The sequence below is a fragment of the Brachyistius frenatus genome, unplaced genomic scaffold (genome assembly GCF_029030835.1).
Source record: "Brachyistius frenatus isolate BFR_SWC_R1_liver_20210118 unplaced genomic scaffold, ASM2903083v1 Contig_25, whole genome shotgun sequence".
NCBI lineage: Eukaryota > Metazoa > Chordata > Actinopteri > Embiotocidae > Brachyistius > Brachyistius frenatus.
Genome location: NW_027210624.1, coordinates 1,521,692 through 1,547,500, shown reverse-complemented (window position 1 = coordinate 1,547,500; position 25,809 = coordinate 1,521,692). Strand labels below are relative to the sequence as shown.

At 42.6% G+C, this 25,809-nt stretch overlaps 1 protein-coding gene across 1 annotated transcript in view; it reads right to left on the bottom strand.

Annotated features, from left to right (window-relative positions):
* LOC138620626 (uncharacterized) overlaps positions 1 to 25,809 on the bottom strand; it is a 69,704-nt gene that overhangs the window by 13,374 nt on the left and 30,521 nt on the right. The window contains exon 4 of the mRNA XM_069697992.1: positions 3,228 to 3,346. Coding sequence (XP_069554093.1) covers positions 3,228 to 3,346 — 119 coding nt within the window. The remainder of the gene's footprint in view (positions 1 to 3,227; positions 3,347 to 25,809) is intronic.

Below are 25,809 nucleotides of genomic sequence, written 5' to 3'. Positions count from 1 at the left end.
GCGGGTGACCCCCCCTCCCCCAACACACACACACACACACACACACACACACACACACACACACACACACACACACACACACACACACACACACACACACACACACACACACACACACACACACACAGAGCTTTCTCCAGCAAGCACTCATAAAATAAATAAATGACACATTCAACTAATACAGCACCTTTTCCTGATTGTGATGCCGACTCAGCACTTATTAAGCAAGACTTGCACATCAAAGATCTTCGTCCCTCTGCTACAATGAAAGGCACACAGGGCATTCTGGATCCCTCTGAAGTTTTTGAAATGGAGGCAGGGTAACGATGGATCAACGTAGCTTAATGTACTTTCCAAGATGCTTTAATATAAAGAGCACTCGAGGCGGCACAAACATGTGGGAACAGCATGTCGGCGCCAAATCTAATATACTTATGCAAGCAGCGTCTTTTGTCCAAATCCGACATGTCTGTGATGAAACTCTGAAAATGTCTGGTTTTGAAGACCAAGAATCTGACTATCTGGGATCTTTACTGCATTAAAACCATGTGTCCGAGGAGGGATGAGGTGCGTCAGGCGGCCGAGCGCGTTGCTGTGTAACGCTGTGATATATAACATGAACTGTCCAGAGCTCGACGAGCATGGGAAAACCTGAAGATTAAGTGACTCCCTGATCTGTTCTTTGGAGAATGTTTCCCAAAAAAAATGTGCACGAAAACGTCCTGAATATAATGTGTGTTGCCTTTATGAAGTCCTACAGGGCTGTAAAAAGGCCAGAATTTACATGCCGGGTTCATTTTGGTTTATTTAGCCAGTTCACCTTTCGCCATGCCTCTTCCAAGGCATTGAAATGCCACATTAAATTCCTGCAACCCATTTTCTTTTTAAAGGATTTTGACATTTTTATTCCTCTGGAACAAATAGACCTCAGACTTGTGACCTGCAGGCAGCAACAGTATATTTTGTAGGATAATTACTTTAATTGGCTTTTCAAAATGAAATGCAGTCAGTTTATTTTTCACATGTCCAAAACCATTAAGGAAACACCCATCATTTATGTTGGAATTGGGAAGAGCTTTTTCAACAGTAATAATTATGATTTTATTCTATTATAAAACATCTGAGTACATCAAAACACTTCTCTTGTTCTGACCCAGTAAAAGAGTTCCAGAAACAAAGAAAGAAATACTGCACTGATATTGGCTGCTCTGTGCGCCATGCTGTTTTCGTATGTTTTCTCCATTCACATTTTCCTCAGTTCCTTGCATACCAAAGCCTTTAGGTAATGGAAACAGGCACCTGCTGCTGGCCCGCTCCACCACATATCTGCAAGTACGACGCCCCCGGCTCCCATAACCGCCCCTGGGAGACGAAAAGCTTTGACTTACAAATCTTAAGAGGTGCTTTGCACGCAGAGCCCAAAATAAAATATATGTACGCTGGATTTGGAAGCAGGGGAGGGGTTGGAGGAGGAGTGGCTGGTGGTGGCCTCGACTCAGTGTTTCAACAGGTTTTCTTAAGTTTTCCTGCCGTCTAGCTGTCAGAGTGACATGAAAGCAGTGATGATGAGGTCACGACAAACACGGAGACCTCCTGCCACCGGGAACACACTCACATCTGACACACACACACACACACACACACCGAGGTCAGTCACACATGATGAACACTCTGAAGTACAGAAATGAAAGTTTAATTCAATTTGGGTTTTTGACCGTGATGGTGGCGACGGCCTGTGGGGATGGTGGAGCTGGTCTGTCTGCTGCTTTGGTCAAGACTGAAATATTTAAAAAAAAAAAAACTATTGGATGAATTACCATGAAACTTGACACAGACAGAATATTAAAGACTTCAGTGGCACCCTGACATTTCCTCCAGCTCCTCTGAGAAGACGACATACGTGGGTTTGAATCTCAACAACTGTTGGATGGACTTCAATAAAAATTTGGTGCAGATATAACGTACACGTCACCCTCAGTAGGATTTTCATCAGGCGCTTTCAAGTCAAAATTAGAGCCTGACTGATACTAATACTAATACTTTGTCACCAATACTGATGTTAGGAGGTAAAAAGTAGGGATGTAGGGATGACTTTTACAAAATAGCTACATAATGACATTATTTTAAATAATCATCAGTAATTACAATACAATAACTGAGTGTAAAGGTGACTATAGAACAACTACAGAAGTCTGGAAAATTTAGAAAATGACAATTTTACTGTAATACAGCCTTTAAAACCAGGAAATTACAATAATTATGTCGTATCACGATAATACGACATCCAAAATCTGAGACAATATCTGGTCTCATGTGACGGTACCGTTATAGTATCGACATATAAAGTAGCCGAGCCCGACTGCAAGTGCACCTGTCAAACACAGGCAGGCAGTGTACCTAAGCATGCATACCATAACTCACAAACACAAACACACATACAAAGACATGCAATCCTACCAGAAACACGCACACACAGATATCCGTCTCTTGGGATCCCATCATCATAACAACGAATTCACAGTTTGCCATGAGGCCCCGGTGCGGGTCGAGTCACGCAACGGGAGGCAGCGCATCACCACGGTCAATCTAGCCCTTTGTTTACCGTCCCATTGAGAAAACCTGGCACGTTAACAGAAGCATCAGTGGCTCGGCTCCGCTGTGTGTCCGCTCACGTAGTCGTTTGGCCGCTGATCAGTGTCATAATTTGTTACTTGACCGAGAGTCATTAGGATATTGAGTGTGTAACGATGATCTGAAGCTCGAGCTATTCCCACATAGCGTGCTGCTATATCTGTCTGATTATGACAAGCTGTCTGCTCTGATGCCGTCAGCAGAAACCATCCGCCTCTCCAGGAATTTAACAAACTATCTTCACAGGTTTGTCAAAAGGATCCAAAATACGCTTGTGTGCATTTAAAACGATCGCGGCCAAATATAACTGGGGCCTGACGTCAAGTCTAAATAACAAGAAATTACTTTTCACTCGCTATTTGCAAGTGAAATAAACTACCTCATAATAAATCTGTTGTTAAAGTCTGAATTAAGGTCTCAGGGTCAGGTGACTGAAAAACAAATCTGCTCCTCGCTCTGATTGGTGTTGACAGGCTTGATGTGTTCGTCTCACTCTCTTCTACTCACTTTCACACACGACCACATGTATTCAGACAGAGATGCACACGTACACGTACACGCACACGCACACGCACACACACAGTGCGGTTTCTTACCTCCAGGAGGAGGCTGCTCTCGTTGACGTTGGTGCCCAGAGAAAGGCTCTCCTTCCTGGGTTCAGAGTTAGAGGATGCTGCGCTGACGATGTGCTTCCTGGAGGTCTTCTCTTGAGTCGCTATGAGGAAAAAAATGAAAAGAAAATGGGTAAATGGGTTGTCACCAGGGATACATTAAGGTTGAATAGAGCCACCACTGGGCTTGAGTGTCTAAAAGTTCAAATGCAGCTGGAAGTGAGAAGAGCATCCACAAAGATAAGAGGACAATCATACATCCTGAATTAACCTCATATCGACAGGGAAATGTGTTCATACTGTATATGCTGCGTTCAAGGTCTGGAAAGTAAAGTTAAGCCCGCCTGACACAGTTCAACGTTTGATATATCTTCTGCAGACTCAGAGACAGAAACTAAGAGATATGTCAACACAGGAAAAGTTGAGAACGATAACAAAAATGATTGTGTTTTCCAAAGTACGCTCGCCAAGCCTCCCACCGCCTCTGATAGGGCAGAGGGGAGAGCTGGACCGGCCCTCAGACATGTGGTGGACACATTAACTGTGAACCCGTCTCCTTTTTGCACTAATGCCGGGTATTAGTCTCTCTATTGGGCCGGTCTAACAAGACAAAACAGTGAGGGGATTTCATGACTTTACGGGATTCCTCACACACGATATAGCCGCATGCGAAGCTCACCGGGATGCAGAGAAAGAGGAGCAGGGCAACGTTCAGGGCATTCAGGGCGTCTGATTCAAGCGGTGGACTAAATACAACCAAAAGACCTTGTAGAAGCTCGTGTGAGAGGCATGTTCAGACTGCAAAAATAACCTTTTTTTTTTTTTTTTACTGAATTGGGCAAGAGGTTTTAAGTATTATTTGACTTTAAAATGATTAATGAACAGTAATAATAAACAAAATCAGCAGATGAAATGAGAAAATTCAAGTATTTCCTGTTATCGGAATGAAGTCTCATACATTTAAATCTGTATTTAGAAAAAAAGACGTAACTTACATTTTTTAAGAAGAGATTTACTTCATTCAAACAACATTTGAAAAGGGAAAATCAGTTTGTTAAAACTGACTTTACTACATTGCAAACACACACAGGTCTAAAATGACTGTTTTTTTAATCACTGTTCTGCTCCTTCGTGCTATCTGCAATTTAACAAAGTGAAAATATCGACACAAGAAAAAGTAAAGCCTTCGATCACCTAAAAAAACATGGAAGTAATTGATCCATCAAACACTTCACGTTGACTCAATGTATGTCCGTTTACATTGTACTGATTTAAAAAAATAAGTTAACCGTGAACATAAATTAGGAAGTTTCATTTATATGAACAAACTAATATTTTTAAGCTACTTGAATGAGATAAAACACATTAATTGAAACACCACATATCACACTCTAACTATACATGTCCTTCCTGCCCTAACGTGAGGCCTACTTACTACCACGCCATAGTGTGTACACATGCAACTAGCCTACACGACTGTGGCGTGCTGAATTGTCACATGTGCAGCGGTGACGTATGCGTTGCGTGTTGCTGGCATGTTTGCGTGTTGCTGTTATGGGTGTGCTGTCAGGGGGCATGTGGCTCACTCCTCCAAGAGATCAGCCCTTCGCTCGCTCATTGTAGCAGGCAAAGATTAGTCACGCAACACACACACACACCATAGCTTCATTATGAAAAACTATCTAAGTATGTATGGGTATATCTTCCGGTGCTTCCTGCAGTCCCCCCCCCCCCAGGTAACCCCATTACGGCTACCATTCCTCCCCCTTTAACCTTCTACTATCTCCTAGATGCTCTGCCCATCCCTCCCCCATCCGAGCTTCTTCAACCCTCCTCCTCATCATTATCATCATCACCATCATCATCTCTCCACCCTTTTCTTTGTTCGGCTCGGCATCGCAGGGGATGGACAACCGATTTCGTGATACTGGAAGAGTCCCCCCTTCCTTTAAATCCACCCTTAAGCACGCAAAGCTAATGCGCCTCTATTTTTTTTTCCCATCCATACATTTTGTATGGATTACTTTTCGTCACGTGATCATCTATTCCCACAGTTGCAACAGCAGGTTAACTCAAAGCTGCACATGGAAACGAAGGCTGTGATGTGTGCCTGTTTGCTGAAACGCTGAGGAGAGTACTGACAGGCCGCCTCATAAACTCATAAAAGCCAGTAATAATGTTAAGCATTTTGTCATCACCTTCGCTGGGTGCAAACATACAAACAAACAGACTCAGACAGCCACACACACAAAACCATTCTGTTCAATCACCGCAATATCATTCAAGCAGTGGAAACCATTGCAGAGGGAAATGAATCTAATAACCGTCTTTACTTTCCTCCTTCAACGCCTCATGTATTTTTGTTTTTCTCTCTTACGGCAGATTTTGGAGAGGATGCGGCGTCAGGAAAGACAAACACTCGGGATGATTAATTATCGGCACGCCACTTCCTCTGCCAACAATACGGCCTTTATTCATCGCCGCTCATGTCTTCGGGTTTGCTTTTCTTTGCCTCTATTTTCTCCCTCTCCGCTCGAAAAAGGAAAACAGAGTAGGTAATGGTGAGGCGTTTATGTGCTCGCCGTGAGGACAGGGTGTTAAGTAAAAAGTGACAAGTAGCGGGATGTGGATGCTGCCAAAGGGTGAGGCTGAAAGTGTCTCGGCCCTTCAGCCGGCCAGGTTTGTCTTTCCACTTCCACTGAGTGCACAAAATATCAAGACCACCCGCCAATTATGAAGCTGCAGTCAGACCGTGTTTGTCTCAGGACTTCAATCGGCTCGGAGAACCCCCTGGACGAGTGACTGTAATCATCTTGGACGGGTTGGAGTTGTTGAAATGAAACAATATTATGAAAGGTGGTGGTGCTTCAGACCGCTGTGTGCCACAAGAAGTATTTCTAGAGCTTCTGTTAAGAAGTGCAATATTTATCTGTCTTATAAAACTTTCACAAAACATCTAACAAACTGCTGCTTGCTGCTTAGTAACCAGGCTGGAGCTCAGTCCTTCTCAATGAGGTATTAATTACTGCAGCCTCTAGGGGGTGAGGTGAGTTTGGCTGTATTTGTAAAACGCACTGCTGCTTTCAACACCCTCTCTTCTAAAGCAACTTCCTCTTGTAATACCAAAAGGAAGCTGAATAAAAAGAAAACAGAAAACAGCAACGAGAAAGAAGAAAAAAGAGAAACAACCCTCCATGAGCAGGGTGAGAAATGTCTCTTAGGGGTCACTGACGTGCTCTCATTCTGGGGATGATGGGCTTAAAAGACAAAAGAAATGTCCTGCAAAATGCTGAAAAACGCAGAGATGAATATTTCAGTTCAATCCTGCACATTAGAAACGAATCAAAGCTGGCATGACATTATGATGTTGTTGAGGAGTCCTGCATGACTTAAAGTGATTCACAAGCCGTGAGGACAAGAGTAGCATGCAGTTTGAGCTGAAATGGCAGATAATACTGCAGGTCCTGTTCTTCAGATCATGTTCCTGTTGGGGAGCAGAGAGCAGGTAAGTGGTTCGTACACGGCTGCTCGTAAACACAACACCAGCTGCTGCACGGGACCGACCAACCTGGATGCTGCTCCAAACTGAGCCAAACAGGTGGGTCAGTGTTTGTAGACATTTCACAGTCTAAAGTGCCTTTTAAAGTCAGTCTGTTTGAGGAAGAAATTAGCAGCGGTTGAAACAACATTTACTTGACAGCTATATTTTTCGAGTAAATATACAGATTGCAGATTTAAACATAAACAATAGATAATATCATGGCAATTAGCTCCATCTCCTATACAGAGAAGACACATGAATTGTATTTTTTTGTTGCAATATTACTTCTTTTGCCCGAGAAAATGAAATTTCTCCTGTTGGGACACCCAAAAACACACACTCATGTCGTGTGTCTCCCTGATTTGAGCAGCATGGATGCCACCTTTTGGCAGCTGATCCTCAGCTGAGTGTTCTGCTAGTACAGAAGAGCTGCAGCCCTGAACATAGCAGCCCCTCCCCTCCTACAAGGCTTTCGTGAGTAGAGAAAACTGTGTGTGCGTGCATGTGTGTGTTGAGGTTGGGTTGGCTAACTGCCACCTCCTTTGCCTATTCCCGCCCCTTTCCCTCAGCTCTCTCTCTCTCTCTCTCTCTCTCTCTCTCTCCCCCCCTCCCCCTCACAGGAAATCCACAGCGGAGCGAGCAATACCAACACAGAGAGAGAGAGAGAGAGAAGCTGGCTGATCAAGGGCTGGTTGTCACGCGAGCCAGCCGTCTGTCAATCTCCCCCTCTTCCTCCTGACAGGCTGCTGGCAGACAGCCAAGGCCTTGCGTGCAAGCCGGCGAGCAACATTAGCCCATAAAGAATTTCATAATAGCAACAGCTGTTAAATATTGATGACTGCTGGCAAGCGCTCAATGGTGCTCCGCAAAAAGGTTAAGCCTGCACTGTAATGGAAGCTAATACTTCATTATACCACAGATCAAATGTCCGGATCTCGCTGTGGCCAAATTCAACCCATACCTTTTTTTTCTTTCTTGTTTTTGCAAAGAAAAAAAAAAAAGATTAACTGTAAGAAAGTTTTTGGCATTTTCATCTTTTTCTAAAAACAAACAGGAGCAGACTTTTCCACTAGTTTGATTCTGCTCCAGTTGTTGGATATATACAGCATACTGATGGGCTCTTCAATCATTTTCCATACCGATATTAAGGTTAAAGTGAGATTTATAATCTTTCTGATATTGTTTTGGACGAGAATGTTTCCACTGTCAGATTTGATTACAATCAAAGGGATGGAACGATTTAAAGAAATTCCCTTTATCTCTTAAACAACATCCACAAAAAGTACTTCTGTCGGAGGCACGGCCGGCATTACAAACATTCATCTTTCAGAGGAGATTATAATGTGAGTGAGATATTCTTGTAGGGGAGTGTGTGCATGGGGAGCTGCGAGGGGAAGCCTATCTCCGAAGCAGGAAAAAAACAGAAAATTGATTCGCTGAACTGTGCGTAAACAAAGGCCTCTGTTATACCTTGATACTGAAGTAGAAGGGAAGTCATATTATGACAAAGCAAATGAGATCACAGAACGAAGGTCGAGATGTAAACTCAATTGTTTCCACTTCTCCGTTTTGGTTGGCAAGCAGAAGCGCTAGTCTCCATGTTGTAGAGGAGTGATACGTCCCCGCACATGAGCCCTTGGGCAAAACAGACTCGTACGGCAACTTCTCTGCAGAGTGTACACAGCTACTGTATGTGGTGCGCCATAAAACTGGTGCCACAGACACATCGACACACGCTGGAGGACGATTATAGCAATTGTAATTTGAAAGTCATCTAATTGCCTCTATAAATAGAGAACATGACTGATTGTGGCACCCATGTTTTATGTGAGCACAATGTTTGTCTGCTGGGAAAATTGCTTTTCTGATGAATCAGATGAAGGAAGCAAGACACAAGCAGAGCGCGCTAAAAGGCTGTCTAAACACTCCTAAATTTGGCTTGTCAAGCCTTGGGAAAATTAACCACCACATAAGCCTAATGTGGTGCAATATTTATACAGACAATTAGAAAAACTAACACAATGCAAATGGATGGTGGCCCAAGGAGAATGTGCATGAAACCACGTGCTCTCTCGCAAACACACACAGGCTGCTTTCAGGCATGTGTTGTGTGAGATGAGCCAGTTATGCAGGAAAGCTTTTTATTTGACTGCAGCCAAATGAATGCAACAGTGTATCTGCTAATTGAAGACAACAATACGCTCCAGGTTTTTCTGCCGTTGCCGGGGTATGACATGTTCCACCAGCCAAACGTCGACCTCGGCCCTCAGTTTACTCAGTGGGGGCCTCAACTCCGGATACAAACTCCCTGGTGAGTCACATACAGTATGTTCCAGCTCGACCCTGCCTGGAGGCAGAGCGACGACACACGTGTACCCGCTGCATGTGCAGAAACAAACACAGTGAAAGTGTATGTTGTGAGAGGGGAGTTGAGGGAAAACTCCATTATTAGGCCTATTGTTTATTCACTACAGCCCTTTGTCCATTCAAACCATGACTTCATACATTTCCAGACATACAACTCTGTTTCCCAAAAACGTTGGTCTGCTGTGTAAAATGTAAATAAAAACGGATTGAGTTTTTATTTACATTTTACACAGCGTCAACTTCTTTCAGAAACAGGGTCGTATTAGATTGACATAACTATGGACCCTGGCATGGAGGACCTTTTCTCCCTACTTTTTTTTATATTGTTGGTGTATAGTAAGTAAGTTGTAGAAACAACTGATACATTTCTAATGCCATGCAATCTTTACAGCATAACTACAGCAAAGTGCCACATCCACTTTACTACAAGAAACATGAGCTCTTGCATGCATGTATGTGTATGCGTGGTTACTCTATAAATAGCTTTTCCTTGGATTCCTGTTTTGATGAGGACTGCTGTGGCTTGTTGCTCTCTCAAGGAGCTGGCGGTTAATAAAAGTTGCATTCAGGAACCCCACCTGGCCACAATAAAGCACAAGCTTTCTATTTTTGTTCCTCACACAATCTCTATTTTCATGAGCAGTCGGGCGATTCCAGAGTACCATACGGTGTCGCCTCAAATTGTAAAGTTCATGTGAACGTTCGTTGCTGTAAAGCACAAATTGCTAATAAATTCTTCATAAAATCCTCTCGTGCTTTATAAACAAACAAGAAGGTTGCAAACAGATGCCCAATATGAGGTGAATTTAAGGTTGTAAATTAGTTAAACGTGGTGGAAAATGCAGGGCAGAAAGAGAGGGAGAGTAAAAAGAGATGAATGATTTGAAGTGAATTTGACTGAACCATGAGCTCAAGTAAAGTCACTTCATTAAAATCTAGGCTCAAACATATGAGCGCATTAGACCTTTGGCTCATAATGTACAGAATAAACAATCCAAAAAGGTTTATTATAGAGCTCGCTCATTCGTCCTGCACTATTTACCCCTGCCACGGACGGCTTCATTACAAAGCGCACCGGTGCCTTTGACTTTCCTGTTTCTTCTTACTGAGAAAGGAAATACTTGAGGCAAGTCAAACAACTCAGGGAATAATTGTTAGTTGTCTACCCCTATATTTTCATCTCGCTGAATTCCTGCATGAGAGGGGAGGAGGGCAGAGGAGCGACGTGGGGGAGAGCAGAGGTCACAGCGTGCAGCACCTCCACTTTAGCAAACTGGTGGTTCGTTGTGTTGCGTGCCAACTGGTGTTACTCGTATTATCCAAAATAACAGGGAGAGAGAGAACGACAACAAGTCTTGGCTCCCCCCTCTCATATTTTCCTCTTTGTTGCCCACTCAAAAGCAATCCTCACATCGTTTTGTGGTCACCATAAACTGAGCGTTCAACAGGTTTTCTGAAAAAGAACCACACCTTAAAAAGCTGAGTACGTCAGTGATCCCATTAGAATTAGAATTTTTTTCTCTCATCCGTAGAGCCGCTCCAAAAGGGTAATCTGTTAAAAAGATTATTGTGTCGTTTTGGCCCATTGAGGCAAATAATAATGGGCAGATGGTCCCTCAGGCTGAATCCATATGGGAGGGAAACTACAGTAATGCTGCTGTAGCACGCAATGCTAAACAATTGCTATCCACTGCCGCAGGCTGAAAGGAGGGCTGTACGGCTTTACAACAAGTTGTGTGGAGTTGCTGAAGTTTGACTCAGGGAGACATTGTTTTTTGGGGGGAGAGAGTGAGTAAACATATAAAGATGCTCACTTTGTGTGCTAAAGAGTAACGTTGTACCGAGTAAAATAAAGGGGGATGCTAATGCTGCCGCAATGTGCAATGCTGACTATGAAACAAGGCTGGAAGGAGGACAGTATAGATGCATGTTAACACTTCTTACAGTCCAATACAGTTGTCCAAAATGTTAATGTTTCATCAGTCATGTAACCACGTTTGTTTTTAGCATTTTGGCTGCATTTTTAGTCTAAAAGTGTTTTAAATGGTTCATTAAACTGAGATATTGCAGGATGTTCTCAACTCATAAAGCAACACTTCAGCTTTCAGTTTTCAGATCATCAAATTTGGAAAGTTGGAAAATTTGGAAACCGTAAGCAAAGAAAAGATACAGTGTTCGGCCTGCAGAGTCCACACCCCATACGTGTACACACAGACGCAGAAAGAGACACCGATGTGTAATTAAATGGGTGTGAGGTGGTTAATGTGTCCAGGGTTGAGGGGGATCAAGTGATAGCCGTGATGCTGATAATGCTTTATGCATGAAAGACATTAAGGTGTCAGTCAGTAAACTCTACCAGAGGTGTCATGTAGCCACTGCCTGTGTGTGTGTGTGTGTGTGTGTGTGTGTGTGTGTGTGTGTGTGTGTGTGTGTGTGTGTGTGTGTGTGTGTGTGTGTGTGTGTGTGTGTGTGTGTGTGTGTGTGAAGCAGGTAATTTAGAGCAATAACAAGATGCAGTATCCCCCCCTGAAAAGCTATTCAAAGTAAAACCTTTTTTTTTTTTTTTGTCACATACATTCAATCCAATTTTAATTTAAGGTAAAGTAATTAAAGAGTTACCTTATGTTTTCCTTAATAGTTTTAAGGGACAGATTTAAAGCAGACGTTTCTGTAGTTCAGAGGTCTAACAGCTTCAGCCTGATCTGATTTTACTCAGCAGCACCTGTCAGCTCCACTTTAACACGAGTGACTCGTCTCCCACCTTTCTCACCAATAATATCACATAACAATTTGGCTTCTGACAGAGGCAAATTGGGGCATCTGATTAAAGGTAATCTGATTATTTTTCTCCTAACGCCTCATCCTTGTGTTGCAGGGCATTAGGGCCGGGGTGCAGGCGAACACGGAAACCTCACTGAGGCATCTCAAACCTCAAATACAAAGCGGGACCCGCCTCTGGAAGTTAGTTAAAAGTCCAGGGTTTTGAAAAAGGACAAAGATTTTGTGTAGGTGGAGCGATTTACACTCATTTACAGCAGAAATATTCATCTCAACAAGAGTTTCAATAAAAAGAGTTCAAAGAAATATCAGAAAAAAACAAGAATTTCCTTCACAAGAGTAAAGTGGTGGTTTGTCCCATTAAAAGGAAAGATTATTAAAAATCAACTCCATGATATCAAAGAACTTTAACAACATTATAAATCCAGTATTGAGAGGAGTTTTTCATGTTTCTGAAGCTTTTGCAGCCTGACGACACCCAAAATTCAGAGTGAGACACTGAATACATGTAATAAATAAGAAACAGTGTCACACAGGGATGTTAAAAATCTAAAGTATTGAATATCGAGACGGGGCACCAGCTCCTGGCAGCTTCAGTCCAACAACAACTGTGTTAGTTTTCCAAAAAACATTGGCAGATGCTGTAGACGTGAGCTCTGGGAGGACAGGTGAAATCGGCCTTCATCAGGTTGTGGACGTATCGTGACTGTCCACTTGTCCACTTCACATTCTCCCATCTGTGCTCCTTGCATGTCATCACCGCACTCTAATCCAGGCCTGTTTATACCAACTGTGTTTGCTCCGATCACTTCTTTTGGCACAGGGAGGGAGGACATATACCCCCTGTGCTGTGGCCGAGCAGTGTGTGTGTGTGTGTGTGTGTGTGTGTGTGTGTGTGTGTGTGTGTGTGTGTGTGTGTGTGTGTGTGTGTGTGTGTGTGTGTGTGTGTGTGTGTGTGTGTGTGTGTGACTGAAGGATATGGGAGGGGGGGGGGTCTTGATAGGAGGCGGTGGTGGGATCACGCAAGCTCGCTACAAGAGGCAAAGTCAGGAGAGAGTCACGCATGACGGGACTTTAGCTGCAGATGCCGCTCGGTCGCCACTCCACTTCCTGGCATCTGGTGTTAGCGTGATGCTACGAGTGTATACATGTATGTGTGTGTTATGTTTAATTCCTAGCCAACTGATGAGATTTCCAGATTGTAAACATACACCGACTTGTCTGTCCTCTCTAAACAGGCTGTCGCTCTGGAGTAGGAAGACTATTTTCTTTCTTACTGCACATGCAAAGCTGCCAAATGTAGCGCTCCGTGCTTCCTCCGGAGGGAATATTGAACGCACTGCACGGAGAGAAGTTTGTCTGGTGTTGAGCTGGAGGTGCGTCGTACAAAAAAATAAAAATAAAGATGAAACTTCTACGACACTTTTTTTTTTTTTTTTCATTTCACAGAGGAACTCCACCTGCTTCTAAACTCAGTTTACCAGAGAAGTCCTACTCAGCCAGGGAAAGACAGTCGTATAATGTTTTATGTGCCTCTGGAGGATCTTTGTCAAGTCTTAGGAAACAAGTATGATGATGTCATAGTGATGACAACAGCATGGATGTGGAGACTGAAATCTTTGACAGAAAGAAAGGTGTTATAAACTGGAGTTGTGGATTTGATTTATTAGAAGGATGATAGAATAAAAAAGATTCTGTTAACTGCATTATGGTGAACTTTTGAAACTTGACTTACATTAGAGACTAAAACTGTATTACAGGATTTGTCAGCCGACAAAAAAACTGTCTGTGTACGTGCCACAATTGTATGAAAGCGAAAAACTAAATCACTAAAGCGTCCCTTTAAAGTAAAAAAAGAGAAATTATCTATAATGATAATAATAATAAAATTAATTTATGAAACATTTTTTTCTAACAATGTTACAAAGGGATTTATAAATTGGAAATAAAACCAGGCGAGGCCATGAGCACTGAAAAAGTAATACAATAAAATGAGTAAAACAATACAAATTAGCCAATAAAATGAAAATGATGATAAAAAGTAAGATAATGAATTGAAACACTTCAAATAAATAAAAGTATAAACAGAGAAAATACAAATATATGTTAAATATTTCGAAAAGCTTTTGCAAAAGAACAAGTTTAGAGAAAAGATTTAAAAGAAGACTTGTGCTCAATGCAAAGTGTAATTTCTCCCTCAGTGGCCACATTGTTTAAATAGTAAATCTAGTAGTCTTGAAGCAGTAGAAAGCAATTGCGCGATTGACCAACAAAAGTCAACGGTGCAGTATTTTACTGATATTTCAAGGGCGCATTATCAAGATCTCTTTTAGCAAGATATGATCCTACTTAGCAAAACGTGTGTCACTGCTGCAGGGACGTGTAGGAGCACACCAACATGCAAAAGCATTTAAAAATAAAAAGATTACAAAGTACAAGATTATTATTGTGTTCACCAAAATATGTGGAAATTAAGGTAAGGTTGGTTATGCAATGGAGCTGTGCCCGAACATTACGGCGAGGATGGATACGTGAATGATTTTTGTCTTCATCATCATCATCATCATTGGCGTCCAGCCTAGTAAAGCAAAAGTGCGTGCATGTGTGTGATTTTTTTTTTTTTTTTGCGTCTGCAGGCTATAGGTCAGCACTTGTTTTGTGCGCTCGTGTGTGTGTGTGTGTGTGTGTGTGTGTGTGTGTGTGTGTGTGTGTGTGTGTGTGTGTGTGTGTGTGTGTGTGTGTGTGTGTGTGTGTGTGTGTGTGTGTGTGCGCGTGCGTATGACACAGCAATTGTTTGTGTTTCAGCCTGGTGATGATCTCATCACCATGTGGTTAAAGCTCCTTGTCCCCTAAAATGAGACTCACAGCTTCTCACGGAAGCAAAGTCGGGAGCAGCGGTGAGCATGTGTGTGTGTGTGTGTGTGTGTTTGTTTGACTGTGTGTTTGTGTGCGTGTTTGAGTGCGTGTATCAGACTCAGGGAAGAAGAGGGATTGTTTTGGGCAGCGAGGCGGAGTACAGTAGGGTGCAGCAGGGTCAGCAGACAGAATCGAGTGTCTCCGTCCGATGACCCTGAATAACACGCACAGATCTGAACCCTGAACTGCATGTTTCACTGTCTGAAACTTTCCATCTGAAATTCATTTTGAACTAGAAAGTGGAACTCAGAACCAAAATGTTGTAAAAATGTATACATTACTTTTCGTGCAAATTAAAGATGTTTTTCAGGGAAATAATTCTCGTTAAATATCTGAAACTGCGTTTAGACCATCACAGAAAAGTAAGATTCTTAACTGAAACTGAGGGTGACCAAATTGATTTCATTTCATGCTAGATTACTGCAGGATGATGAGAAGACAAATCTCAAACTTCAGCCAGGATAGAGCGAAGCTATAGATTTATTTAAAGGCTAGTGCTTTTATGTTGCTTCTATCTAGAAATCTGCAGATGGTGAAAAGAGCCTTTGTAAAGCTCAGTCAGCGGATAAATGTGGAAAAAGTTGCAGGCTAATTTGATTTATGTAAATAGTAGGTAACATCCAGTCATCATATAATTTGATTTGTTGAAGATTTATGTTACTTATAAAGACAGCAGCTGCATGAAATACAAGATGAGAGCATGTGCATCTGATATTTGTTTTCAAGCTGGAGATTGAAATGTAATCAAACAGACGTGCATCTGTCAAACTCTTTAAAACCAACAATGTCTCAAAGTCCTGAAGGGACTTCTGGTGGTTTTTGAAAATATTCAGTTTAAGAAAGGTCAAAGTTCAGGAAGGCTTCTTGAGAAGGCTGAATGGTAAAAATCCAGATCTATTGCGCGGCACGCTTCTCAAACAACCCTCTCAATTATCGTCTCAACTCTAATGAACCTCACATTACAGCCTGTGTCAGTAAACCACCATTTAGCATCGGCAGCGTATAAACTTCCACCTCGGCTCTTTGGTGGCGCCCCACAGCTGAGACCTGTGGGCAACACCGCTGGACCAGCGCCCGTCTCTGCCTGTCTGACTCCACCGCTGGATGTTTTCATGCTGAATATCAAGAGTTGCTGCACACAGAGGGTTGGAAAGTTCTTTTCAAGTTCTTGATGAGGTGATAAACTCCTAAAACCCATCGTATGAAACTCAAATCAAGACTTCTACTCATTGTTAATCATAAGACAAAGTTTTTATCTCATATCAACCACTTATAATTCACGACTCACTCTCAACTACTCACGCATGTTTTCTGATCCAGCGTCCATCCAGAAATATGATTTATCAAATTAATTTATTGATGGAGAAGTAGTCCTATGATGTGTGCATCTACACCAAACTGCTGCCCGTCTATTTGACTTATTCTCTGATGCTGCAACCCTGTTTCCTCACAGAAATCATCTGAGTTTCATTTAGTCCAATGTCACTGTTGTGCTGGGTGAGATGTGGGAAGGTTGATTTGTGCCGTCCTGACGGTGCTGGTGTGGAGCCAGCTTTTCCGTCTGGGAACCAAATATTAATGGATAATAAATAGTGAGGATTTTGACACTGAGTCAAGTCATGAAATTGTTATGCAAATAATATACATGTACTGACTGTACATGCTGTAAATAAATTCTGTAGCTACATAAACTAAAGTGGGCGGAGCTGTAGGGGTTGTTATAGCATGTAGTATCTCTAAAGACTGCAACATGTGAATCTTCTCAAACACGCGCACGCACGTATGCACGCAGTGAGTGAATGTGCTTCATGTCTGTATTTTGACACTGTATGAACACGTCTGCCGTCAGTGACTCTAATTCAAACTGTTTCTGTGCATCACAGTCATTTTGCCAATTTTGAGGAAATACTGTATAATAATAATGATTTAAAAAAAAAAATCATTATAATTTCAGTGTGTCCCTGAATGCCTCATTTAGATTAAACTTTGTTTTCAGCTCTTCAACAGTCACTCACATCAGTGGTCCCAGCTTTTGGACCAGCGACTGTGTGGAGTCGTGACTGTTGGCAGCTTTTTGGTACCGGTCTTTTTTCAGTGGAAATGTGTGAAATCGGTTTGAGATTAGCCATCAGCAACGGCACAAAGGAAAAGGGAGGGACACGATACTCTTGAAACATGCAGAGGTCCTGTGGTTTAAAACCCAGACTCAGAAGCTCAAGCAGCTGTTTTGTCCATTGAGAGATCCAAAGTCGACCTCACTTCATGGCTTGGTTTAATCGTAAGCATCTCAGCTGCAATCTTTAAAAATCATAAGTTGCAAATGTAAAATTTTGCAGACAGAAATCTTTACACACCGTGTATAAAAGAATCCAAGTGATTCGGGATCAGTAATACTTTTTTCTTGTGATTTTGAGTTAGAGACAATGCAAAAAGACACCTAAAATAAGGTGGAGGTGAACAACATATATATCCATATAATATATAAGATATATCTCCAGAGCAGTTCATGTGGAGCTGCCCTGTACTGTACTGTACTGAACTGTATGTTAAATTGCAGGCCGGTCCTCCAGTATTTTCTGCTTGACTTTTCAGATGAAGCCTGATTTATGAGTGGGACCACAGGAATTCCTGTACAATAGCTTCAGGATGTCTCCAGAATAAGAGCAGCATCTCTGATTTGGGAAAACTATTAGCAGCTAAAAACACTGTGGTGTCACTGTGAGCAACGCACGCGAGGCTCAGCGTACCTTTTTCCCCTCCGTTACATAAAGACTGTTTGTTTTCTGCTCTCATCGGTCCTGTTGTAAAAACCGATGGGATTTCTTTCCACGACCGGTCGGCTGAACAGACTGGACCATAACTAGGATTTGGCTGATGTATTTCATGTTGACATAATTTAAATACCAGGAAAGTAAGTGAATTTTATTTCAATTGTGAATTTCAGTGCGCTGTTATCTGAATCACTGTCACAGTTGGAGAAATTGTTGATAAATTGTCATGCATCATTCCAGATCCACTTACACTTATGAAAGAACAAACAAACTCACACGTCAGCACAATGTGTTATATGTTATCCATTTAGGGACACTCTACACTTCAGCAGGACACACAGCTGCTGCTGGGTCTAAACCACCGTCCAGTTGGGGGCCGGTCTCCCGTTACACACACACAAAATAAACACATGAAATACCCACATCCTCCTCACCCAACAACAGTGCTGCAACTGTTTCTCATGTGACAGAAGAGGGGGTGGAGGGGTGGAGGGAAGCTGCTGAGCTGAGGGAGTGGCGAGGAATAGCGTGCGAAGACCTAATGCAATGTTTCAACCCCAGATGGGTCACATCAAGTAGCCCGCAATCAACAAATTTGGCCCTGGCAAGTTTACACGCTTTATATGTCAGAAGGGACGACGCAGAGAAAAAAGAACAACGGACCCCCCTCCACCTTTTACTGCTTTTTATCGGGCAGCCACAGGTTCTTATTATTAATTACTGTAACTGACAGGAGAAGGAGAAGGAGAAGGAGAGGAGAGGAGAGGAGAGGAGAGATGTTTTGAGCCCAGTTGGATGAATACAGAGCTGGTTCCAGACACATCGGGGCATTTCATGGGAAATTTGTAAGAATAGGTTAAATGCAATAGATGCCTCTCCGCCCTCCCATCCCCAACCCACAAGGAGCTGTGTAGTCAGCTGATCCATTACCTCACTGACACTGCTGATTATTAGTAATACCGCAAGGCAATTTAGGGTTAGTAAAAAAAAAACCTTTTTGTCAGGCCGGAGCCAAGAGGACACCTGGTGAGTAACTGTAGATGGAGGGCTTCCTAATGTGTTCACAGTAGGGATGTTTGAATAAGGCTGATGATATCACGGTCGCCTGAGAAATAAAGGACGAGATAACGGAAATTTACAGCGTCCGGTTCGGCTTTATCAGCAACAAATCACACACAAGCACGCCTGCATTCACACACACACACACACACACACACACACACACGGGGCCAGACAGAGCAATGTGTGAGAGATCTTCATCTTCATCTTCATCTTTCTCTCTCTCTCTCTCTCTCTCACACACACACGCACAACTCTCTACTATTCTCTTCTCTTCCTATAGCAGTGTGTGGTCTTGTCATTCAGTCTTTGTTTTCGCTGTGGCCTCCTCTCTTTAAATAGCCTGCTATAATCTGTCCATTCAAGCACAGACACATCTACTTTCAGACCAAATTTGACATTGGGCTGTTTAAAATCCACCGCTCGGAGCAGAGTAGAAGAACTGCTTTCATGGTTGTACACATAATGACGGAGGCTTTAAATAAGTGGAGAAGATAATTTTTTTCACACTGCCAGAAAGTCATTAATATAGTCTGGTGTGGACGTATTTAAATGGCAATCTGTTCCATCTATGAGTAACTGCAATTTACAAAAGGATCACAAAGTAATGGTGTGTGAATGATGAAGGAGAACTTCCTAACCGTCCACAACAAAATGCTTTTAATTGATGTCATTCAGAGATAATGATTTGACAAACTGCCTGGGTGTGGGCTAATCCTCATCCCCAACGTGTTTATAGAAGAGCACTTGAGTTTGAACTTGAGGGCGGCTGAATATGGCGCTGCAGCTCGAGCACCGATTCCAGTGATACTGAAGAGGTGGGAGGAAAAAAACAAAAAGAATGGAAACCCTTTGCAAGATAAAAGAAAGAGATGAAGAGGATCTGTGGTGGGAATCGTCATAAAAAAAGAGAACAGAATGAGTCAAAGTCTTTTTTCCCACCAGACAATAAAACATGAAAAAGTGTGTGTTGGAAGGAAGGAGAAATCCTTTGTGGCTCTGCTGTGAAGGAGAGTCGGAGAGATCTCCAGATGTGTCTCAAACATGCTTCAAGTTTCATTGTGATACTTAGTGGGTCTTAGTGAAGCAGCTTTGTATTAAACCCACTCCGGGCTGGACCGTGTTCACGCACGACCAGATGGGTAGCACATGGCAGATAGTTAGGAGCTTAATTGTAAAGAAAACTGTAAACAACACTCACCACATTACTTAGCTTTGATTTATTATGGAGCTACCGACAAGATGAGGATCACCATTTCCAACTCAATCTCACACCAAAGTGTGTAATACACCTGTTCAGTAAATGGTACCGTGTCAGTGTCACGTTTTGCCTCATCCAGCTGTGAAAAGTATGCGTACGAGGTTTAGGCATCAAAAACTTTTGAAAAAGATCATGGAAAAATTATGGTTGGGTTAAAATACGTAATTTTACGTACGTCATCTGAGTTACTTAACATACACAAGTTAAATACGTTATATTAAATACGTTCACTTCTGCTTCCTCGCAGACTTGAACACCGGTCGTACGGGTGAAAGTCCTGACTTGGTTCCATCCAAACACTCCCAACTTTGTCTCTATACACACTTTTTCACAATTTGTACTTCATCACACAACATCTGTGGCCTGACCTCCTCCTTTGACCGTGCGGGTACACTGACCATGCAGCAGCCAACAGTGACGTCGCCCATTGGTTTGTGAACTGCCGTTCTGAAGCCTCGAGTTTTGGAGCATTTCGGCTGTCGCCATCTTGCTCTTTTGGAGTCTGTGGATCTGACTGGAAACCTGAGGACTCTATGCCCCGCCCACCTACAGCAGAAACCTGACTGCACTACAGACCTGTCAATCAAACAGACACGGCCCCAAATATACATATTTTTGAGCACTAATATCTAATTAATGATGGGATGATTTTCAGATGGATCGCCAGAAAATGAATCGGAGGGAGTGACTTTAATGAACGACACCATTAGACTCACGGAAAACATGTATTGGCTTTGTATTTCATGAGAGAAGTTGAATGGGAGTCAATGGAGCCAGATCCTTTTTGAAGCCAGCCCCTAGAGGCCCGCAGTGGTACGTCTACTTTTATATTCAGTCTCTGACACTGACATGGTCGCCTCTAGTGGACTGAGGGGTGTATTACATGATATGGCGTGCTACTGAACTGCGACTCTACAGCATCTGTCCACAGCTGTTCAGACTGATCTGGAGAAGCTTTAAGACCACATCAATATTGCATGTTTAAAGGTAACAATTACAAGAGTTTAGAGCTATTTATGTCAGCTTCATTTTACACTTAACTGCACTGGATTTTGAGTTACTTATGAATGACTCCTTAGAGGAAAAAAGAAAACATGCTGAAGATGTAAAATGTATGCAGTCGTTACATCTTTTGTTAAAGACATGCTTTTTAGGTACCTGTGTTTGTGAAGGAAAATAAATCTTACTTCCAACAAATGCAGAGTATATTGTAACACCTCCCTCATTTCAACACTTCCCCGATGTGAAAGTCAGCGCTTGACATCACCTCTCCTTTCCTGCCGCTCTCCCCTCTTCCCCTTTGCACGATGGTCACAGCTTCTTCCTGTCTAAACATTTAGTGTCATCATGCAACAATAGAGAAACCCACCTTTGCTCACTGGGGGAGGAGTGGGGGAGGGGGAGGGGAACAAGTGGTACCACCTTGTTTGTGCCATTTTTAAGAAAAATATTACAAATCACGGTTGATTTTAACATTAAGTATAATTTTAGGATTTTAGGAGTGATATAAAATGAAAATCCAACAATGCATTAAAAACTGTGATAACATTTTCTCCATCACTGCAAACAATATAAAAACCACAACTGTTATTGATGTTGAGGAACTCAAACATCTTCACACCGCAAGAAATGTGTCTAAAATTTGGACTTTATTTTTGCTTTTCAGAGAGCGAATTCATTCAAAGATTCATATCTAACCAGCTCATTTTTTCCCTCACATGTCAAACATTTGCCTAATAGATCTCGACAGTTGGATGGAAACTCTGCTACAGTTAAGATGCCATAGTCGCCTCTCAGGATCTCAAATTTCTTGACTCAAAGCCAAACAAGTCGACTGATAAGCAGCCAACTGGAACACAAACTGTTACGCTTTGGGCTTCTTTTGTTTAGGACTTTTTTTCCTTTTACTTAAATCACATCAGACTGAGATTGAATTTTTAATCTGGCACATAATCACACAGTTTCATCAGTTTCAGTGTCGTGAAGAGCAAAAACAAAAGACACTTTGACAAAAGTAGGAAGAGCAGAGAAGAGGGAGGAAGACTTTTGTTTCTGATTGGTAGTTCAGATGGTGTGTGTGTGTGTGTGTGTGTGTGTGTGTGTGTGTGTGTGTGTGTGTGTGTGTGTGTGTGTGTGTGTGTGTGTGTGTGTGTGTGTGTGTGTGTGTGTGTGTGTGTGTGTGTAACGACTGTCTACTATACGTGTGTGATATCATCTGATCAGTGCCAGGAATGACACCTCTGCATCCTCGAGGCATTTGAGGAGTGTGAGTGTGCATTTACATGTGTGACTGCACCACATCAGTGTATCCAAGTGGATGTGTGTGTGTGTGTGTGTGTGTGTGTGTGTGTGTGTGTGTGTGTGTGTGTGTGTGTGTGTGTGTGTGTGTGTGTGTGTGTGTGTGTGTGTGTGTGTGTGTGTGTGTGTGTGTGTGTGTGTGTGTGCGTGTGCCATCTTTGCGACTGATTCCACCTGATCAGTGTCAACTATATCAGCTCCATATCCTAAAGGTGTGTGTGTGTGTGTGTGTGTGTGTGTGTGTGTGTGTGTGTGTGTGTGTGTGTGTGTGTGTGTGTGTGTGTGTGTGTGTGTGTGTGTGTGTGTGTGTGTGTGTGTGTGTGTGTGTGTGTGTGTGTGGGAGGAAGTGAACTGGGATTCCCTAAAGCGTGTTCAGTAAATCCTCAACCGGCACGGATTTCCAGGTATCTCGTGCAGCAGGGTGGAACTCCTGAGCGAAACCACGCCTCTGCACACATACTGTACTCGCACACATACGTATTTACACATGCATACACGCAGGAGACAACATCTCGTAACAGAGGCCGGTGTAATGGTTACACGGTGTAACAGGGCTTAAACTGGTGTTGTGGGAGGGTTAATGGATTTCAACCATTTATTCACCTGTCAGCCCCATTACATCCGTAGCTGGTCCTTCCGTGACCAAGTGAGACCTTTTATCTTCATAACAGCCTTCGTCTGGTTAACCTCAACCCCGTTCTGTCCCCGCCGTGTGCGTCAGTGGAAATGCATATCCGCTGAATGCAATCGCAGAATGATACTTATTTAATGTAAAGATGAGAGCAACCATCCAACATACCTGCCTGCGCAAAGATTCACCCTCAATATGCTTGTGATTTTCTAAAGGCTGAAACACCTGAAGACAAATGCAGGTTTTTGAAATAAAAGAGCAGGTTTGGCTGATGAGTCTCACATGTTGAGGAAGTTCTGGTTGCAGTGTGGGTGGTCAGTCCACAGCGAATCAGCGCTGACAAGAATAACTAGTCTGAACCATTTCTATGTGTGCGAGAGTGTGTTGTGGCCGTGCTTGTGTGTTTGAGGGGTGAGAGTGCAGCCTATTATGGTCGTCTACACCAAAACATGTCATTGCTGAGAAATGGTTGGTTCTCCACCTCCAGACTATTTTCAGCGAAATGCTTTTGATTTTAAGCAGCCCGCTGTAGAAGTGCACATAAACAAAAGGTGGTTTCCTGTGTTGATCATTAAAATATTTACCAGTCAAATTGGATTTCAAACAGGAAAAGTGTTGAAATCTGAATTCCAGCTGAGGGTCCCGTTTTTGGTACAAAAGCTCCTGTGCAGTTACAAGATGTGGCAGACCGTTGTGGCAGAAGTTTCCACACCGGGTTTCAATGCAACTCTACACGCTCCAGGGAGAGCCGTTCTCAGCTGGTCTCCTTCTAGGACCGACAGGACAGTTGCGAAGTTAGCTCACAAATTTTGCCGTGCTCAATGTGGTCTGAACACAACCATTAAAATGCACCGTGCAGTGGATAATTGCCAGTATTTTCTTGCACTGCCACATCTAGAGGGACTCGACCGATGCTGGATTTTTTTTGGGAGGCTGCAACCATTAACCAATTCTTACTGTATATCCAGTGTATTTTTTAGAAAGACAACATTTTTGTTGTGGTTTTTCAAATGTAGTCTGGCTCTGCAAGACTACTGCTAACGGCTTCAGCTTTCTTCACCGTGATAATAGCCTGAAACCCCTGTTTACATTCAGGTTTGCTCAGCCACTCTGAAAGGATGGACCAATCAGCAACCGGTCTCAGTGGCTAAGTGTGAAGACGCTGAAGCCAAGCATGTTTGGTACACGTATAGTTGTATATGCCGATTGGTTTAAGGCTGTTCCAATAGTTTTAAAATTCAAAGTCAACACATTCAAGGTAGGATACGATGACTGGAAACGATTCCCCAACACCAGACTACCTCAAAGGTGGTTATGTGGATATGTAATGAAGGCAGGATATTCTACAGGTTATTGTCCACACTGACCTCAGTGCCCTGAAACTGTAAACTTCAATGGGAAAAATACACAAACAGCTCTGGTTGTAATCTACCTCAGTCATCTTTTCCTGCATTAAATTCTGTAAAAAATAAAATAAAATACTTTAGTCAACATATACACCGATATTTATATCTGTAATAGGGTGATAAAATCAGCTCTTTTGGTCTATACAGTACGTTCAGCACTTGTCGGACCGTCACTGGTCTTTGCTTCAAGTTGTTAAACTTGAAACAAACAGCTGTTCTGGGCACAAGTCTTTAAATGTCAACATATTTCTTGTCATGTCTGAAATGCTGTCGTTGAGAATTTTATTTTGGGATGGGTCAGTTGGACCAACTGAAGCCAGCCGTCACGAAACATAATGCTGCATCTCATCACTCTGACTAAATTACAAGACAATAAAAAAAAAGCTCCATAATCTGGAGAAGAAAACAAAGTGGATGCAACCCCTTATTTTTTCAGTTATTCAGTAAAAAAAATAGTGGCGATAAGGAGATCAAGCGATAGCATCCCCAGACATGTTTACTGCTTCTGTGCAGGCAGTTGTTTCATTGTGGAAACAGAACATCTCAGAAATGTTTACTTTGTTAGTTTGTCTGGTTAAACCTTCGTTGGCTGAAAATTAATACAATTAAGGAACAAGAAAAAAATGCTGTTGGACGCATGCATCCTACCTCATTTTAGTGGCCATACTCATGTACAGTGCACGAGCATATGTGCAGCCTTGATGTATAAACCTGACACCATTACAACATGTGATGAACACCACCTGTGCAAACAGCACTACAAAGATTTCCCTGTTTTCACGAACTGGCCCTTTAATTAGCCTTTAATTGGGCCAGAGCTCCCACAGCCAGGACAGCGAGAGACGAGCGGCCAGCTGTGGGAGAAGATTAGGAGCATGAACGGATGGAAAATTACTTTTTCCTCCATCCAGCAGTCATTTTTAATGGAGTGATCTCAATGTATGAAACTATATGCAATGAGAAGCAGGATCTTTAAATAACAAAACGAAGATAAATAAGCTAAAGTGTGACGTGAGGAATCCGTCAGAGTACACAGACACACACACACACACACACACACACACACACACACACACACACACACACACACACACACACACACACACACCTCTCAACCCCCAAAAATACTTGATGATTTACAAACCGCATCTGAGGAGTTATGTAATGCTCAAACATGTGGCCAGTATTGAAAACAAACCGTGGCACGCAATGGGAAAGAGGTCACTTTATACACTGTCGAGTCTTACTGCTCCCTCTCCCTCCTCTTTCTCTCTATGCCTCTACCTGCTCGCTCTCTCTCTCTTACTCCCAAAGGAGCACTTATGCAGCTCACAGGGAAAGCGGTCAGACATTATTAGCTCAGCAACATGCCGCCGAGTTCTTCCTGACATAAGTCGAGACCTTAAATAGACTTAACACCGGAGCAGGGACACGCAATGTCTTCTACTTTTAGAGCCATTGATTAAAAGAGGAGTAATCCGCTGGTGAGTTGGATGTACACAATGAAATGCCACCGATCCTGATGGCAAGGTGATGATC